General features: G+C 44.7%; 1 protein-coding gene across 1 annotated transcript in view; it reads left to right on the plus strand.

Moving 5' to 3' along the window:
- VPS52 (VPS52 subunit of GARP complex) overlaps positions 1–21062 on the plus strand; it is a 65080-nt gene that overhangs the window by 23096 nt on the left and 20922 nt on the right. Inside the window, exons 7-10 of the mRNA XM_082263687.1 lie at positions 5630–5780; positions 9974–10074; positions 12286–12418; positions 18219–18276. Coding sequence (XP_082119813.1) covers positions 5630–5780; positions 9974–10074; positions 12286–12418; positions 18219–18276 — 443 coding nt within the window. The remainder of the gene's footprint in view (positions 1–5629; positions 5781–9973; positions 10075–12285; positions 12419–18218; positions 18277–21062) is intronic.

Below are 21062 nucleotides of genomic sequence, written 5' to 3' on the forward strand. Positions count from 1 at the left end.
CCCCGAGAGGCAATCGGATATTCCCTGGATCAACTTTATCTATAAATATTAGTACCCAGTTATATTAAGTACACCCAGGAAAGAATCCAGGCCTTTTTTAAAGCAATCTAGTGAGCTAGCCAGAACCACCTCTGGAGGGAGTCTATTCCACATTTTCACAGCTCTTACAGTGAAGAAACCTTTCCATATTTGGAGACTAAATCTGTTTTACTCTAGACATAAAGTGGGTCCCCTTGTCCTCTGTGATGACCTTAAAGCGGAGTTCCACCCAAAAGTAGAACTTCCGCTCATTTGCTTCCTCCCCCCTCCGGTGCCACATTTGGCACCTTTCAGGGGGGAGGGGAGGAATGGGTACCTGTTTTTGACAGGTACCCTTCCCCACTTCCAGGAGACGGCGCGGTCCCTCGTACGTTTGCCCCCCCCCCCCCCCTCCTTCCACCGCCGCCGAGCCAATCCAAATGCGCAGCGCGCTTCGTGTATGCGCTGTAGGGAGCTGCCCGTGAAGCCACAAGGCTTCACTGCCGGGTTCCCCTACCTGCAATGGCGATGGCCGCACCCGACAGCCGATGGAAACATCGGCTGCGGTGCTGACTTCGCTGGACTCCAGGACAGGTAAGTGTCCTAATTTTAAAAGTCAGCAGCTACAGTATGTGTACAGTATGTGTAGCTGCTGACTTTTAATTTTTGGAGGGGGAGGCCGGAACACCGCTTTAAAGTGAATAACAACACCAAGTTCACTATATGGACCCCTTATGTATTTATACATGTTGATCATATCCCCCCCTTAATCTCCTCTTCTCGAGGGAGAATAGATTCAGTTCCTCTAATCTTTCCTCATAGCTGAGCTCCTCCATGCCTCTTATCAGTTTGATGTGAGGGAAGAAACCGCAGGAGACCGCATGTGTGTGTGTTGTCATACTGTGTAAAAAATGATGCAGCGCAACTCATACCAATATTATCATAGACCTATATTATATATTAATTCCAGTCCACATTAAACTGTAACAAACTTAAATAAGTACAGTGGACTACTGGGGAAAGCCTATATCATAGATATCTAGGAGTGGAGGTACGTCAGCGAGCTTATGTTACCATTGGGCGGTGCAGAGATCCTGTGGTGAGAAGAGAATTGCCTGCTATGTACTATGCGCAGATCATGGCACTGAGTGTGTATGTGTGTGTCCTCATAAATACACTCACCGCCCACTTTATTAGGTACACCTGTTCAATTACCTGGTAACACAAATTGCTAATCAGCCAATCACATGGTAGCAACTCAATGCATTTAACCACTTTACCACCGGAGGATTTTGCTGTCTTACGTCTGAGCCACTTTTTGCGATTCGGCACTGTGCAACTTTAACTGACAATTGCGCGGTCGTGCGACGCCATACCCAAGCGAAATTTACGTCCTTTTTTTCCCACAAACAGAGCTTTCTTTTAGTGGTATTTGATCACCTGTGCGATGTTTACTTTTTGCGCTATAAACAAAAAAAGAGCGTAAATTTTGAAAAAAATAACAATATTTTTCACATTTTTTTATATGAAATTCCCCCCAAAAAAATGTAGAAATCTATATTTTTTAAAATTTTTGGCCAATTTGTTTTCTGCTACCTATGTTTGGTAAAAAAAATCACAATAAGCGTATTTTGATTGGTTTTGCGCAAAAGTTATTGCGTTTTCTAACTAAGGGAAAGATTTCTGTCATTTTTGGTGTTTTTTTTTTTTAACGAGTAATGGCGGTGATCTGCGATTTTTTTTTTTTTTTTTGCTGTACTGCGACATTGCGGCGGACAGATCGGACCCCTGACTGACATTTTTGACACTTTTGGGGGTACCAGTGACATTACTGCAGTAATCAGTGCTATACATATGCACTGTTACTGTAAAAATGACACTGGCAGGGAAGGGGTTAATTTTATTGGAGAGGGAGGGGTTAATGTATGCCTGGTGCTTACTGACGTGTGTGGGGGGAGGTGACTGTGTGACACAGGGACAGATCGGATGTTCAGCTATGCTGAACCCTGCAATCTGACCCTGCCTGTCACTTAGGAGATCGCCACTGCTCCTCCCCTGGCCCGACTCCCGTTGTGACTGAATACAGCAGGAGCGAGAGAGGGGAGTGTCTGGCGACGTAGGTCTACGTCGTCAGACCTACAAGAGCCACTTTGCCGCAGTACAGCTCTAGTGAGCAGTCGGCAAGTGGTTAAAGAGGAAGTAAACCCTCCTCTGACACTTTTACCTATAGGTAAGCCTATGATAAGACTTACCTATAGGTAGTGTAAATATCTCCTAAACATGTACCGTTTAGGAGATATTTACCTTACATGCAGCCAGTGACGTCACTGGCGCATGCGCTCTGAAGGAACGGCCGCTGGTGCAGTTTCTTCAGAGCCTCGTGCCGTGACCGTCGGCTCCCGCGCGCGTGCGTGAGAGTGACGTCACCGCGGCTCCGGCCAATTAGATGGCCGGATGCCGCGATCCCGGAAGACGGGCGACTGGACATGTCGCCCATCATACAGGTGAGCGGGCGGCACTGTGGGGGCTCGTTCTCAGGTAAGTATTTCATAATGAGCTAGTATGCGATGCATACTAGCTCATTATGGGTTTCTCTTTCAGGTTGCAGCAAAAAAAAAAAAAGTTTTGAGGGTTTACAACCTCTTTAAGCATCTAGACGTCGTGAAGACGACTTGCCGAAGTTCAAACGGGACATCAGAATGGGGAAGAAAGGGGATTGAAGTGACTTTGAACGTGGCATGGTTGTTGGTGCCAAATGGGCTGGTCTGAGTATTTCAATAACTGCTGATCTACTGGGATTTTCACACACAATCATCTCTCGGGTTTACAGAAAATGGTGGGAAAAAGAGAAAATATCCAGTGAGCGGAAGTTGTGTTGAGGAAAATGCCTTGTTGATGTCAGAGGCCAGAGGAGAATGGGCAGACTGGTTCTAGATGATAGAAAGGCAACAGTAACTCAAATAACCACTCGTTACTACCAAGGTATGCAGAATACCATCTCTGAACACACAACACTTTGAACCTTGAAGCAGATGGGCTGCAGCAGCAGGAGACCACACCGGGTGCCACTCCTGTCAGCTAAGAACAGGAAACTAAGGCTACAATTCGCACAGGCTCACCAAAACTGTACAATAGAAGATTGGGAAAATGTTGCCTGGTCTGATGAGTCTGGATTTCAGCTGTGACATTCAGATGGTAGGGTCAGAATTTGGCGTAAACAACATGAAAGCATGGAGCCATCCTGCCTTGTATCAACGGTTCAGGCTGGTGGTGGTGGGGTAATGGTGTGGGGGATATTTTCTTGGCACACTTTGGGCCCTTAGTACCAATTGAGCGTCAATTAAACCCCCACGGCCTACCTGAGTATTGTTGCTGACCATGTCCATCCCTTTATGACTACAGTGTCCCCATCTTCTGATGGCTCCTTCCAGCAGGATAATGCACCATGTCACAAAGCTCCAATCATCTCACCACTGGTTTCTTCAACATGACAATGAGGTCACTGTACTCCAATGAAGGGATAGTAAACCAATGAGGTAACCAATAGAGAGAGTGAATAAGGATATATACAGTGCCTTGCGAAAGTATTCGGCCCCCTTGAACTTTTCAACCTTTTGCCACATTTCAGGCTTCAAACATAAAGATAAAAAACTGTAATTTTTGTGAAGAATCAACAACAAGTGGGACACAATCATGAAGTGGAACGAAATTTATTGGATATTTCAAACTTTTTTAACAAATAAAAAACTGAAAAATTGGGCGTGCAAAATTATTCAGCCTCTTTTAGTGCAGCAAACTCTCTCCAGAAGTTCAGTGAGGATCTCTGAATGATCCAATGTTGACCTAAATGACTAATGATGATAAATAGAATCCACCTGTGTGTAATCAAGTCTCCGTATAAATGCACCTGCACTGTGATAGTCTTAGAGGTCCATTTAAAGCGCAGAGAGCATCATGAAGAACAAGGAACACACCAGGCAGGTCCGAGATACTGTTGTGGAGAAGTTTAAAGCCGGATTTGGATACAAAAAGATTTCCCAAGCTTTAAACATCCCAAGGAGCACTGTGCAAGCGATAATATTGAAATGGAAGGAGTATCAGACCACTGCAATTCTACGAAGACCTGGCCGTCCCTCTAAACTTTCAGCTCATACAAGGAGAAGACTGATCAGAGATGCAGCCAAGAGGCCCATGATCACTCTGGATGAACTGCAGAGATCTACAGCTGAGGTGGGAGACTCTGTCCATAGGACAACAATCAGTCGTATACTGCACAAATCTGACCTTTATGGAAGAGTGGCAAGAAGAAAGCCATTTCTTAAAGATATCCATAAAAAGTGTCGTTTAAAGTTTGCCACAAGCCACCTGGGAGACACACCAAACATGTGGAAGAAGGTGCTCTGGTCAGATGAAACCAAAATCGAATTTTTTGGCAACAATGCAAAACGTTATGTTTGGCGTAAAAGCAACACAGCTCATCACCCTGAACACACCATCCCCACTGTCAAACATGGTGGTGGCAGCATCATGGTATGGGCCTGCTTTTCTTCAGCAGGGACAGGGAAGATGGTTAAAATTGATGGGAAGATGGATGGAGCCAAATACAGGACCATTCTGGAAGAAAACCTGATGGAGTCTGCAAAAGACCTGAGACTGGGACGGAGATTTGTCTTCCAACAAGACAATGATCCAAAACATAAAGCAAAATCTACGATGGAATGGTTCACAAATAAACATATCCAGGTGTTAGAATGGCCAAGTCAAAGTCCAGACCTGAATCCAATCGAGAATCTGTGGAAAGAACTGAAAACTGCTGTTCACAAGCGCTCTCCATCCAACCTCACTGAGCTCGAGCTGTTTTGCAAGGAGGAATGGGCAAAAATTTCAGTCTCTCGATGTACAAAACTGATAGAGACATACCCCAAGCGACTTACAGCTGTAATCGCAGCAAAAGGTGGCGCTACAAAGTATTAACTTAAGGGGGCTGAATAATTTTGCACGCCCAATTTTTCAGTTTTTTATTTGTTAAAAAAGTTTGAACTATCCAATAAATTTCGTTCCACTTCATGATTGTGTCCCACTTGTTGTTGATTCTTCAAAAAAAAAATAACAGTTTTATATCTTTATGTTTGAAGCCTGAAATGTGGCAAAAGGTCGAAAAGTTCAAGGGGGCCGAATACTTTCGCATTGCACTGTATATACTTGACCCCAAGCAGTGTGGCCGTCCTGCAGCAGTAAAAGTACTAGGGTGGTCATCAGCTGGGTATTTGCTAAAAGATCTGAAGTGATACAAAAGCCATCCATCCATATCCAATGCAAAACATCTAAAAAAGTGCCAATGAAATTCATGATAATAGATAATATCAAGCGTAACCATAATGAAGTATAATTGGACACCCCTAGCTAATAAAGTAAATAAGACAAAACCCCCAAAAGTTGGAGGGAGTGGATGTTAATCTTTCGAGGAAGGGCAGCAAAAAGATTGTACAATGTATATAGAACAAAAAAAATGCTCCTGACCCTGGTGGGCTCACTGGCCGTCGCTTCCTCTGTTCTTTCAGACTGTAGTGTTGGTTATGAGTTGTCACCAGTTAGTACCTCTGTGTTACAGTGTCATCCTGGAGGTTCCTGTCACCGATCAGCAGTTTGTGGAGCAATTACAGGAACTCAACAATAAGATCAATTATGTGAAGGAGCAGGCGTTCAGAGACACGCAGGCCTGTGCCGATGTCCAGGATACTCTGCAAAAACTGAAGATCAAGGTTAGTAATAGTCCACTCCTCCCCTGCCTGACATCAGTAAGGCTGGCCATACATTATACAACTCTCTTGTACAATTTTCCTTTAGATTTACCAGAACCATATAATATGAGGGCAAACCTAAACACTTTCAATTTGGGTGCAAATAAGCATATACATAGTTGAAGGTAAATCTAAAGGAAATTGAACAAGAAAATTGTATAATGTATGGCCAGCTTTAAAGAGAAAAGACTTCACACTTACGGGTATACTACAGAGTAGTGATCGACCGATATCGGTTTTTCGTTGCCGATACCGATATTTGTGTATCGTATATCGGTATCTGCTGATATGGGCCAATATTGTTGTACATTTAAAAAAAATTTTTTTTATATTTTTATCACTTGACAGGTACTCTTGTGGAGGGATCTGGGGTCTAAAAGACCCCAAACCCCTCCTCTGCACTTAAAAACATTCAAAACCCCAAGTTTGGCTGTTTGAATGCTGTCATTTTTTTTTAATCTGGCACCAGACAGTACCCAGAAGTGATGTCATAACATCACTTCCGGGTTTGCAGCCTGGTTGACCGGGTCTCCCGGTGGGACGGGAGACTCAGGTGAACCGCGGGAGGGGGGGGGACATCCCCTCCCGCTCCTTGTAATGACAGACGAGCGGCTTCTCAGCTGAATCAGCTGTAATTACAAGACAGTCGACCGTCGGCTATGGACGCCGGTACCAGGGTGATGCCTCTAGCTGCAGGCATCACTCCGGTGCAAGCACTTTCCCAAAATATCGGCCACCTTGGTGGCTGATTCCGATATATCGGGTAAAGTGTGTATCGCCCCTTGATATATCTGCTTTGCCGATAATCGGTCGATCCCTACTACAGAGTGCACCCAAGCGAGGGTCATGTTTACTCGCACGGGGATGCACAAGTTTGCCATGCATCTTCGTGTAGGCAGTATCATTCATGTCTATTGGTACGCAGCAGTTGCACGGACACCGCCACTGGTCCCAATCTGACATCTGTGCAGGTGGAGGTGCAAAGCCTTGAATGCAGACACTGTGCGTTCAGGACCACGCACCCAAACCCACACGGATGTCAGATTAGGAGCAACAGCTGGGTCAATGCATCTGCTGTGTCCCATTTGATTTGAATGGGATTAATTGCATAGGGTGTATGTTGTAATATGGCCATATGAACGAGGCCTAAGAAGAACACAGTGGGCCATATAAACCATACATATATACATACATGCATACATACATACTGTATATACATACACACATCTTGATGATGAATGAAAGAAGGAGATGGACCATGTACCAATGAGTACTGTCTGTGTAAAAGTAAAGTTGGGGTTACAATTACTCCAAGACATATTTTTCATTTAAAGCGTCCAGGATGTCAGGGTTGGTGTATAAAACTTGGTACAGGAGATAAGAATATCAGACGAATGATCATCTGTTTTTTTTTTTTTTTTGCATGCGTGCCTCATATCGAAAACCAATAGCTTACTAAAGTTACGAAAATTTTCGTACGACAGAATACAACTTTGGAAATGATGTATTGTATTGTGTTGTAATGTATTCTTTTGTTTCCGAGCATGCGCAGCCTTGGTCATACAATTATTTTTCGGACGAAAACTGTACTGACTAAACCAAAATTGTTAATTTTGGTAATATACAAGAAAAATGTTCTTGTTTGTCCCTTCCAATAATTTAGCATGAACTGTTGTGATCAGCACCGAAAGCTGTGTACGAACGATCAGATTATCCTACGATCGCTTTTAAAGCAGTATTTTTCATCACATTTTTGATCAGGTGTACTAGGCATAAGTTGGTAGGTAAGGGGGAGATGGGGCTGGAGAGAGAGAGAGCAGTTTTAGGCCCCTTTCACACATGCGAACCATTCACATCCGCCTGTCCTTTTTTTTTTGGCGGATCTGAACGGTCCCCCCATGCATCTCTATGGGGCATCGGATGCCTTTGGAGACATGTCTGCTGACACCCGATCCGTCAAATGTGGACGGATGGAAACCCTTTTTTCCATCCATCCAGCGGATCGGATGAGAACGGACCGTCTGTCCGTTCTCATCCGATTCCCCCATAGAGAACAGCGGGGACCTGACAGCTGTGTCTCCACACACAGCGCAGAGACAGAGCTGCCATCCGCCTGCTGATCGATCCCCCGCTGAGGAAAATGGAGTCCGCCAATGGACCGCCAGGTGTGAAAGGGGCCTAAGGGTCATGGGCAGAGATACAGTGGGGTGGGAAAAGACAGGCGTGTATCAGTATAGGGCAGTGATTGTGACCCTTGGCACCCCAGATGTTTTGGAACTACATTTCCCATGATGCTCACCTACACTGCAGAATGCATGAGCATCATGAGAAATGTAGTTCCAAATCATCTGGAGTGCCAAGGTTTGTAATCACTGGTATAGGGGAATGTGGTGGTGTTGAGGGGGGACCACAGGGGGACAATGGAAAAGTTTATGAATGAAGGTATAGGCATGGGAATGGAGGGAAGGGGTGCATGCAGGTGGATGATGCAGATACATTTGGAAATTGGGTGGAGAGTGGATATCTGTCTATAGAATACCGGCGCGATCCCCTGTAAATTGAATAAATCTAGGATTGAACGAGGTCTGACAGGCCAAAACCCAGCAGATGAGGAAAATTGGCATTTAATGTGCCACAAAATATAGAAGAGCGGGTCATAAAAAATATACGAAATTTTATTGAAAACAAAATAGTAAAATTAAACATAAAAATACAACATATCCGTGGTGTATCACATAGCATAACGCATCCTCCAATGCGGTGGATTGACGCGTTTTGCCCACAACATTGCCTTCCTTAGGATCCGGATTGGGTTATAGAGTTTTTAAAATATACACCCTGGATAGAAACAAATAAATATCTCATACGCCATGCAAGGAGATCTTGAATAATGGGCTGGAAATTGACTGATTGGTCTAGGCAAGGAAAAGGGATGTAGAACCCCCTAAAGCAGGGGTGGGGAACCTACGTCCCGGGGGCCGTATGCGGCCCTCCAAGTCATTTGGTCCGGCCCCCGTGCAGCTGAGTCTGTGTCTCTCCGATGCTTCCTGTATAGTTCCGGCTCTGTTCTGACAGTCTGAGTGAGTCACAGGCGGAGTGATATCAAATGCACTCTGCCTGTGACCAATAAAGGAAACATCTTCTCTTCCTCCAGTGCGGCGCCGCTGCTAACCAGCATTTCACGCCAGCAGCACACACAGCAGTACCAGCCAGAGCCAGCAGTACCAGCCAGAGCCAGCAGTACTCACAGCAGTACCATTCAGAACCAGCCAGAACCAGCAGTACCAGCCAGCAGTACCCACAACACAGTACCAGCCAGCAGTACCAGTTTGAACCAGCAGTACCCACAACAATACCTACAGCACAGTACCAGCCTGAGACAGCAGTACCCACAGCAGTACCAGTCTGAGCCAGCAGTACCCACAGCAGTACCAGCCAGCTGTACCCACCAGCAGTACCAGCAGTTCTTTTCAAAACTTACCACCAAAATGTCGACTGCGCTCCAGACTGACCGTTGCAAACCTGGAAAACCAGTTTTGAGTAGCAACATCATCAATACCAGCTAACATCACACACCTCACCAAAGAGAAGCAGTTGCAGTCATCACATTAGGGGTGAGTTAATTAAATGTTTAAACCAAATATAACAGGCACATTTTTAAGTTGATAATTTTGTACGGCCCCCGAATGATTTTATAAATACCCAAATGGCCCTTGGCAGAAAAAAGGTTCCCCACCCCTGCCCTAAAGAAAGTATTTGCACATGGAGAAATAATACAATCAAACATTGAGCACAAATAAACTCAGAAGCCAAAGACGCATGTTTTTTTAGCACCATCTGGACCGAAGGTCCATATCCAATGGAAAAAAAAAAGGAAATCCCGTGTAAAAGGAAAATCAATCATACATCTGCCCCTGCTGCAACGGGCCGGTCCGTATTTTTATGTTTAATTTTACTATTTTGTTTTCAATAAAATTTGTATATTTTTATGACCTGTTCTTCTTCTATATTTTGTAGCACATTAAAATCCCCATTTTCCTCATCTGCTTGGTTTTGCCCTGTCAGACCTGGTTCATTCCTAGATTTATTCGATGCAGATACATTTGTTTTTATCTGTTATAATTCATCTCTTCCCTATGGATCTTATATTTCAGGCTGTGGCTAAAGTTCGCGAGTTCATTCTACAGAAGATCTACTCTTTCCGCAAGCCAATGACTAATTATCAGATTCCCCAGAATGCACTGCTCAAATACAGGTCAGTTTTGTTTCTTTACCACCAGCCTAAAGTTAAAGAGACCATGTTGCCAGACCATACAACATCTTCCTATAAGATTATATGTACATTTCATGTGTTTTATGAAAGTATTTTTACCTGTAAGAGCCTCCCTCGTGTACACATCCAAAAGCCATGAGACTGCTGACCGGACTCCTCCATCTTGGATGTGATGTCAGCAGCTCCAGCAGACTCAGCTGTCACTCAAGTGACACTCTATAGCACAGGTCTTCAAACTATGACCCCCCAGTTGTTCAGGAACTACAATTCCCATCATGCCTAGTCATGTCTGTGAATGTCAGAGTTTTACAATGCCTCATGGGATGTGTAGTTCCGCAACAGCTGGAGGGCCATAGTTTGAGGATCCCTGGTCTATAGTATATACAGTAAAACCTTGGATTGCGAGCATAATTCGTTCTGGAAACATGCTTGTAATCCAAGGCACTCTATATAGCAAAGCAAATTTCCCCAAAATAAATAATGGAAACTCAGATGATTTGTTCCACAACCATTTATTCGTAAACTCTTCAGTTTATAGTCCATATAAAAAGATTATAGCGATGTGATAGGTTGTGTAACCATAAAATGTCCATCCACAAATGGCGCCTTCACAAGGGGATTAGAAGCAAAATCCAGAAGAAGCTACAGAGTATAAAAGAGAAGAGAGGCGCCTCTAAGTGTAGCAATATGGTTACATTTAATGAAGGTTCAACATTTAGGAGCTCACATGATTGATGATTAAAAGAGGCATATCTAAGTATGGAGGCATCCGGGGTAAAGCTGTCCACATAGACCATCCTTCGCACCGCTGGCTCTCACTGCTGTCAGTCTGCAGTCATGACCGGGGAGACTTCCCTGCAGTAGAGCCATCTGAAAACAAGTCTTGAAACTCTCGTGGAGTGCAGTGTGAAAGGGATGACGTAGATGGCGGTAAAGGGGACGGTCTATGTGTACAGCTTTAGTGCAGTGCAGATACAGCGCAAAGAAAAAGAAGTGTTAAGTATAATGGTTAGCTAAGATGCATAATATCATTAATAAGTGAAATAAATTAAAACCGAAATGCAGCTGTTCATAAATAATGGTGGTACCCAAAATTCTCAAGTGCAAAAATGTAAAAACTCAGCGCAAATCAGTATTCAATGTCAACCATACACAAAAATATTATCTACAATGTAGAGCTCTTAGAAGTGCACCGTGCAATATTATTATATGCAAAAATGTGCAAAAAAAGGCTTAAGTGTAGAAAACATAATAGTTAATAAAATCAATAAATAAGGTAAAATGCCAGTCCAGATGAAATAGTTCAATAAGATTTCCAATAAATGGATGGCTGTAAACAATTCCAAATGGGTCCCACAAAAGTGCTGGAGTGCCAAGAAGAAAGTGCACAATCATGCAATCATATCGGTGCAGTGAAAAAGGTGCTGGTCCTCCCCCTTTGGGTGTTCACTTACCGGACAAAAATGACCCCTACGCTATACAGCTATAAGGGTCGACAAAGCTTGTGTCCTAGTAAGGAACCAGCTGCCACACTTTTCCAAGACAGATGTACCTCCAATGATTCAAATACCCCGATGCATGTAAATGGAGAGAGGATGCTCACAATAGTGTAAATCCGATTATAAAAGTTTATTGTGCAAAATCTAAAATCAAAACTCACATTTCGTAGCTATTAACAGGCGTATATTGCAAATGGTCTCGTCCTTCCTGACTGTATGGTGCCGCTTGGACGCTCCGTGGTTACGGCGTGCGTTCCACCGCACCGGAAGTGACGTATTGCTAAGGCGTAGACCGGAAATTGCGTCGACGCGTTTCGCCCTCCTCTTCCGGGCATTTTCAAAGATACGTCTTTGAAAACGCCCGGAAGAGGAGGGCGAAACGCGTTGTGACATGATGCTACTTGTATATCAAGGCATCGCTTGTTTATCAAGTCAAAATGTATTTAAAAATTTTGCTTGTTTTGCAAAAGGCTCTCAAACCAAGTTACTCTCAATCCAAGGCTTTACTGTACTCTATAGTAGTATAGGTGCCGAGGTTCACGGTCTACATCGCATTACTGCAAAATAAAAGAGGCTAAGAAAGGTATTTGAACTGAAATGATGAGATATATGCCCAGATATTGTTAGGGTCATATGCAAAAAATCCTCCTAATGGAGTTAGATACTCTTTAACAGTTTTCTTGTGTATCTGCAGGTTCTTCTACCAGTTTCTGCTGGGTAATGAGAGGTCAGTGGCTCAGGAAATTCAGGACGAATATGTGGAGACAATGAGTAAAGTCTACCTGTCTTACTTCAAGTCCTACAGTAGCCGGCTGATGAAAGTGCAGGTGAGAGTGTGGGGAATTATAGTACACAGAAGATTTTGTAAGGTTTTTTTTTTTTTTTTTTTTTTATTTTATGGGTTATGGGAGGAATTTACTTATATAAGGGAGTATCTGTCATGGTAGTAAAGTCGGCTTTGTCATTTTTTTACCTACAGGTAGGCTTATAATAAAAGGCTCACCTGTAGGTAAAAATGAATATCCCCTAAATGTGCACCGTTTAGGAGATGTTCGCTCTTTTGGCAGCCGGTGATGTCACCGGGCGCATGTGCTCTGAATACCCATGCCATTCCTTCAGAGCTCTGTGCTGCGGCTGTGACTCCTGTCAGAGTGACGTCATCGCAGCTTGGGCATTCAAGCTGTCGGAGCCCGTGAACCCGGAAGGAAGACTGGATGAAGATGGAAGCCCTGTCAGCGGTGACAGGGCACCACTGGAGGGCTTCATTCTAAGGGAAATCTCTCATAATGTGCTAGTATGTGGTGCATACTAGCACATTATGCCATTGCCCTGCAGGGAATTTTTAAATGCCTCGGTTTACTACTGCTTTAACCGGTTGCCGACCGCCGCAAGTACATATACTGCGGCGGTCAGCCCCGGGCAGGCAAAGTGACGTACCGGTACGTCACTAGCCTGTCACTGGCTTGTGAGCCAATAGCAGGCGAGCGTGCGCCCGCTGAGGCGCGCGCCCGCCCCGGCTCGTTCCCTAACAAGTCAGTGCGTGTGACTGGCGGACCCGATGTCCACCAGTCACTCGCGATCATTTGCCGGGAAGGGAGAAAGGCAGGCGGCTAATGTAAACAAGCCACCTGTCATTCTCCCCTGTGTAAAAATGGAGATCAGACGGTTCTACTATGTAGGACCGTTGATCTCTGTTTTTACACTAGTAGCCATGTCCAATCACAGTTAGAAACACGCCCCTAGGGACACACTTAACCCCTCCCTCTCCAATACAGTTAACCCCTTCCTGGCCAGTGTGATTTTTGCAGTAACAGTGCATATGTATAGCACTGATTACTACAGTAATGTCACTGGTAACCCCAAAAGTGTCAAAAATGTCAGTCAAGGGTCCGATCTGTTCGCCGCAATGTCGCAGTCCTGCAAAAAAAATCGCAGATCGCCGCCATTACTCATTAAAAAAAAAACACCAAAAATGACAAAAATCTTTCCCTTTGTTAGTAAACTTTTGCGCAAACCAATCAAAATACACTTTTTGCGATTTTTTTTTTTTTTTTTTACCAAACATATGTAGCATAAAACAAATTGGCCGAAAATGTTAAAAAATTTAGATTTTTACTTTTTTTTGGGGGAATTTCATATAAAAAATGTGAAAAATATTGTTATTTTTGCAAAATTTACGCTCTTTTTTTGTTTATAGTGCATGATCAAAAAATCGCACAGGTGATCAAATACCACCAAAAGAAAGCTCTGTTTGTGGGAAAAAAAGGACGTCAAATTCGTTTAGGTACAGCGTCGCACGACCGTGCAATTGTCCGTTAAAGTCACGCAGTAAAAAAACGCAAAAAAAACCCTGGTCAGGAAGGGGGTAAAATCTTCCGGGGCTTAAGTGGTTAATATGTTGACTGCCATTGCTGACCTGAAAATGTTGGATTCCATGGCTCTCATACTGGTCCCTGGCCTAAATACTGACCTTGAACGAGTACATATATTTGCTGCATACTCCTTACTAGTTGTTGACACATGATATCAAAGCTAGCAGATCATCATAACCAGGCAGCTAGAATTTACAGGAGACAGTTAGCGGTGGCAACCTCTAAACCTTTCTCTGTACAGGTCCCCCGGTACACAAGCTGTGGCCCTCCAGAACTAGTCCCATGAGGCTTTGCAAGGCTGACAGTTGCAAGCACGAATCCCAAAGGCATGATGGGACTTGTAGTTCCGCAACAGCTGAAGGGCCACAGGTTGAGCACCCATAACGAAAACATTTTTTCCCCAGGTTCCTGAGTGGGGAAGGGTTAGAATGCCTGTCAGGTATTTACTGGGATTTGTAGTGTACATAGGGCAATGCACATGACCACAACTAATTTGTAAATTGCAAAAAAAATGTCTGTGAGAGGAAAAAGGGAGAGGTTTGGGAGCTCATGGAGGACAGTACAAGGAGGCAGAAAAACATGGTAAGAAAAAACTTCATGAAAATAGATTTTAAGACCATTAAGTAGTGATTGTGTATGGATAGTGTTTGGAGAATAAGGATATTGTTTAGAGTCACTTTAAAGTGTCTCTTCAGCCATTTTTCATCTTTCCATCTATTAAGAGCCGGTTCACATAGGCGCGACCTGTGAAGTCGCGGTGCACAGCTCGCACCGCGACCTCGGAGCGGCATGCAGGGACTTCATATAATTGAAGTCAATGCAGGTCGCTCCAGGTCGCCCCAAAGTAGTACAGGACCCTTTTTCTAAGTCGGAGCGACTTGTGTCGCTCCTATTAGAACGGGTCCTGTGCTAATCTATGGCAGGTGACCCACGGCGACTTGTCAGGCGACCAGGTCGCCTGACAAGTCGCCCCAGTGTGAACCGGCTTTAAATCCTCTGCCCTTGGTGTTTTAACTTTGGATGGTAAAATATTTTTTTTCTGCCTGTAAATACCTTATACAGCCCACTTCCTCTTTCTTGTCTGGTAATTAGCCTAGGCCAGTGATGGCGAACTTTGGCACCCCAGATGTTTTGGAACTACTTTTCCCATGATGCTCAACTACACTGCAGAGCATCATGGGAAATGTGGTTCCAAAACATTTGGGGTGCCAAGGTTCGCCATCACTGGCCTAGGCTAATGACATCATGCACATCTCTTTCTCTCTCTCATGAGAGTTTGCCAGCAAGGGAGGAAGGGATGAGTCATAGGACAGCCATTGAGAGCTGCAGAGCTGGAGGATGAGGGTGGAGATAACAGGAGACTACAGAGATCCATGAGTATTCAAGAGAGGAGAAATGTGTATACAAGCAGTGGTGTGAGTGTGTCTGTCTGTGTAAATATATATGTGTGTGTGTGTGTGTGTGTGTGTGTGTGTGTGTGTGTGTGTGTGTGTGTGTGTGTGTGTGTGTGTGTGTGTGTCTGTGTAAATACAGGAAGTGAACAGGCAGTGCTTTAGCTGCCCACAGTTAAAATGGCTGCAGCCAGACTTAGTTGAGGGAGATTTCTGCAGCATATTTGGCAAGTACAGAATCACAGTATATATTTATATATATATATATATATATATATATATATATATATATATATATATATATATATAAAATAATATGCAAAGTGGTTGGAGGGAAGCGTCAGAATTGCAAATATGTTTTTATTACAAGAGCAGACTGCAGTTCCTCTTTAAGGCCAGGCAGTATAAAAGAGATCCACTTTTAGCACCAGGGCAGTTTGTAAACTAGGCAAGTAGCATTTTTACAACACAAAATAGGGTAATGAAGCCACTATTTCAGTGCACCATATGGCTGATAGTGAAATGTACTGGAAACCTTCAGCAAATGATAGAGAAATGTATATGAACATCATAGACCTAATGGATGCCTGACTGAACAAAGCATTACATTTTTCTTTTTTTAACCACTTACCGCATACTGACGTACCCGTACGTCGGCAGACTTTGCGGGGTTATACCGGGATGATGCCTCTAGCTAGAGGCATCATCCCGGTACCGTGGTTTAAAGCCGACGGTCGGCTTTCCGCCGGTAACGGCCGATGCGGCTCGGGAGCCGCTCGATCATTACCCGGGTGAGCGGGAGGAGACGTCCCCCCCCCCCTCCCGCCGCCTTCCGTGGCTTTGCTCGGGGCTCCCGTCCCACGTCCGCCGGCTGGATGGAGTCCCGATGAATGCCGGAAACGGCTTTGATCGGGTCTCCGATGACGTAACCCGGAGGCGGCGTCCATGATGTCACTTCCGGGTTACTCTGCTGCAAAAGGCGGCAAATTTAAAAAACGGCTGTATGCAAAAACGCCATTTTCGGCGTTTTGCATACATGGAAGTGTAGTGGAGGGGTCTAGGGTCTTTTAGACCCTCGATTCCTCCATAAAGAGTACCTGTCACTACATATTGGTGTCACAAGGGATGTTTACGCAAGTCGAGCCGCGAATGAAATCGCTGTTCAAACCACACATTTGAGGTATCGCCGCGATCACCAGAGCGTGGGCAATAATTTAAAAAAAAGAGCTACACTCTAACTCTAAACTGGTAACCGTTAATTAAATTTAAATCGTCGCCGATTGAGATCTCTATTGACCGTAGTTTGTCGCCATCCCACGGGGGGGGCGCAATTTTAAACCGTAACATGTTGGGTATCTATTTACGGCGTGACATCATCTTTCACAATATACAAAAAAATGGCCTAACTTTACTGTTTAGTATTTTTTAAATGCAGTGAAATGTGATTTTTCTAATTTTTTCCAAAAAAATGGCGTTTTAAAAGACCGCTGCGCAAATACTGCGTGACAAAAAATTTTGCAATGACCGACATTTTATTCTCCAGAGTCTTTGCTAAAAATATATATATATATATATATATATATATATATATATATATATATATATATATATATATAATGTTTGGGGGTTCTAAGTAGTTTTCTAGGAAAAAATACTGATTTTAACTTGTAAACAAAGTGTCCGAAATAGGGCTGGGGCTTAAGTGGTTAACATTATAAAACCAGGCACCACATTTAACCCAGCATGTTGAGCAGTGATGTAGTGCAGGGGTCACCAAACTTTGTAAACATAGGGCCAGTTTACTGTCCTTCAGATTTTAGGGGGGGGGGGGGGCAGGCTGTGGCCAGTGGGAGTAGAAAATGTCCCATCGTTGGTTTAAGTGGAAGGAACAGTGCCCTATTGTTGGTATCAGTGGCAATATTAGTGACCCATTGTTGATAACAGTGGGAGGAATAGTGCCCTATCATTGGTGTAAAAGAAAAGAAGAAGAGCACCCCATCATTTATGTCAATGGGAGGAATGGTGCCCCATCATTAGTGGCAGTTGTGGATGGAATACAGCCCCAAGAGCCAGATAGAGACAAGCAAAGGACCACAACCGATGCCAGGGCTGCAGTTTGGAGACCACTGATAATAGTGTATTGGAACACGCTGCACTGCAACGAAACAGGGGCACATTTTTTCAACATATGCCAGGACAATTTGCCTTATCTGCCCAATGATAGTGATGTGAACAAACCCTTGGGCCCCTTTCACATGATCAGTCTGATGGGGTCCTCCCTGATCTGACCCTCCTTCTTCTCTATATAGCGGTGGATGTAAACGGACTTGTGTCTGTTTACACTTGCCTATATCCAATCTGATCCGGCAAAAACAAATGGAAGGGGATCTGTTCCCTTCCATCCGATCGGATTAGAGGGCAGTCCGGTGTAAACAGATAGCCGGTCTGGTTACATTGGGCTGCCCATAGAGAAGAGCAGGATCTGTCCGCTTATGCAGAGCAGACATGGACCTTTCATCCAGCTTCTCCGCTCAGGTCAGCAGGGAATCAGCGGACAGATCCCTTGCTAAGAAAAACCGTTTCCGGCTCGTGTGAAAGAGGCCTGAGCATGATTTCTGGTGTGCAGTAAGCTGAAAATTGATTACAGTGAACTGAAATCTGATTGGTCACCGAGGATTGCTGCTCTTTGTGCATTGCTATTGGTTTTTAGCACTGCCTTGTTGTATAAGCCACAGAGGATTTTTATTTTAGGCATGCAGATTGCCAGGACCCTAAAAACGAAAGCTTTTCTGTTTGCTGCTTCTGCATTGTCTTCTTTGCTGCTTCTGTGTTTTACCATCTGCTGTTTTCCATATTTATTCCAGTATGAGGAAGTTGCGGAGAAGGATGACCTAATGGGGATTGAAGACACGGCTAAGAAAGATATCCTGATATTGGTGCATAAATCAGTGAATTTGATTCTAAAACTATCAGTCACATGTATGTAAAAGATGAGTTTTTTTTTTCTTTGACTGCTGCAGACACCAACCATTCATAGGAGCGGGAGTCTATATCAGGACAGTTCCTGGCTGCCATAGTGGAGTAAGACTTCAGTCACATGTCACTTAAAGCCCAACTCCAGGTAACTAAAAAATTGTCCCTTGCATTGGAGCTATGCCTACATTGCAAGGGTAAATTGTAAAAAGTAACAAAATAGAGATTTACTCACCCGATCCACCACCTGTCCCTGCAGCTAGACTGGTCTCCGCTGCTTCTTGTTCTCAGCACCCTAGCGGTTTAGGGTCCCTACGTAATCAAGACCAGAGGAGGGTCAATAGCCCTGCATTGGACGTGAGGATGTTGAGGGACAGTCCAATGCTGGAGCCTGGGCAGACACCATCTGCCAGGGAGCAGAGGATAAGGTAAGTAAATCTGTTTCTCTGTCGCTCATTGACAGATGCAGTCCTCTTGATTAATATCAGTAGGGTTATACTGCCCCCTACAGGAGTAGGACACTAGGCAGGAAAAAACGTTCTGGCCACACGTTAGGGGCAGTCCCAGGGGGTATATCCTCTCTCTCCCTGCTACAGGATGTCAGTTTTTTTCTGCCTAGTCAGGAGTAAGGACCTAAGTTCCTTGCTGGGATCTCTGGTCCTGGCAAGCTTTTTTAAATAAATCTTTTTTAGTTAGCTTTAGAAACCTCCCTTTGAAAATATTAGGGAGATTCCCTTGCTTACCTTATCCCAGAAGGTGGCCTTTTTGGTGGCTATCACTTCTGCACGCAGGGTATCAGAACTGGCCGCATTGTCCTATCGTTCCCCATATCTGGTGGTTCATAGGGATAAGGCATCAGGCGTCGGTGCTTCAGGTTTGCAAGGCGGCTACCTGGTCGTCGGTTCATACCTTTACAAAGTTTTATAAAGTTGATGTGCTGGCATCGGCGGATGCCTCTTTTGGCCGCAAGGTTCTGCAGGCCGCTGTTTGAGGAGACCGTTGGTCTACCTCGAGGGTTTTTTGTTGGATTTTCAGTTGAGTCTCATCTTTTTGTTCGATGAGCCTTTGATGCTTCTGGTTGGCTCCGGTTGGGCCTTCTGGATTGGATTTTGATTTCTGTTATCCCACCCCTCATTTGTGGCACTGCTGTGGGACGTCCCTACTGATATTAATCAAGAGGACTGCGTCTGTCAATGAGCGACAGAGAAAATTGGATTTTTGACTTACCGTAAAATCCTTTTCTCTTAAGCTCATTGACAGACGCAGTACCCGCCCCTCTATTTTTGAGTTGGGTTGGGTTGAATTCTCTGACACTGCTTTGTTACATAACTGACATCCTGTAGCAGGGAGAGAGAGGATATACCCCCTGGGACCAGGGCCGGATTAAGAGCATCATGGGCTTGGTGCTGAGGATTTTCAAGGGCCTTAAGGGCCGTGCCTTGGCATGCACCCAGAGGAGGAAGGGTGCAGCCATGCATGCCTAATTCAACATGGGATGCTGTCTCTGAAGCCCATAAACACATCCATGCATCGGTAACTGTCCCTCCTTGTCCGGCCTTCGTGCTGTGTGGGGAGGTTCTGAGGGAGCTGCCTGGGGAAGCGAGCATAGAAGCCAGACTTCTGTGTTTACAAGTGACAGAAGAGCGGTAACAGTGAATATGGCCAACCCGGGGCCTATATAAAGGTAGGGGCCTGGAGCTGCAGCTCCAATAGCCCCTACGTTAATCTGGCCCTGCCTGGGACTGCCCCTAAGGTGTGGCCAGAACGTTTTTTCCTGCCTAGTGTCCTACTCCTGTAGGGGGCAGTATAACCCTACTGATATTAATCAAGAGGACTGCGTCTGTCAATGAGCTTGAGAGAAAAGGATTTTACGGTAAGTCAAAAATCCAATTTTCTCCTCTCCCCTAGACAAAACAAGCTATTAACAGCTGCAGTGTGGATGCAGTTCTACTGCAGGGGATACTTTTTTAGTTATCCGGGGTTGGGCTTTAACTTTTCATACATGTGCTAGAGCCCTGACCATGCTAAACTCTGATCCCTGGTTGCTGGTGTGTTGTGGGTGGCACAGAATACTGTACCGCCACTTTGGGTATGCAGGGGAAGTATGTAGTTCCTGTGTACCATTATAAAACCTATGATGAAGAAGAAAGGGCTAAATGTATCCAAAATCCCCAAAAAACTGACTGCTATGAAGTACCTCTTTGGCTCCTTAAAGCAGAAGTAATCCTTTAAAACTAAAATTTGCCAGCGGGTGGTGTCTTGTGGTGGAAGATAATTTTTGTTTTATGTCTCTTCTACCAAAAAACTTTTACTTACCTGCTGGCATTTTTTCAAAACTGTACACTGACTGCAGCTCATGTACAGTACAGCGTAGTGTCCCGGCATTTTAAAGATGTCAGAAATGGAGCTAGATGACAAGATAATGTAACTCCAGCTTACATGAGTCACATCCTCAGTGCTTGTCAAATGGGCAAAGCAGAGACTGGATGTGGGGAGCTCAAGGGGTTGGCTGGCAACTTTCGACCCAGGGGGCAAGTACAAACCAGAGGCCCATCGTGCAGTGACTTACCCCCCTCCTGCTCTCCCTCTTCCTGCCCTCCTCCTGACCCCCATTCCAGACTGAAGCTTCTCTCCAGGTACTCTCTACTCACCGGCCGAATCCGGGTTCCCAACCTGGCCATTAAAGTGTAGTGGGGGGGAGCTGGGACAGCTCGTCGGGGCTGCCTGGAGGAGGA

Source organism: Pelophylax lessonae (assembly GCF_965119305.1).
Source record: "Pelophylax lessonae genome assembly, chromosome: 7".
NCBI lineage: Eukaryota > Metazoa > Chordata > Amphibia > Anura > Ranidae > Pelophylax > Pelophylax lessonae.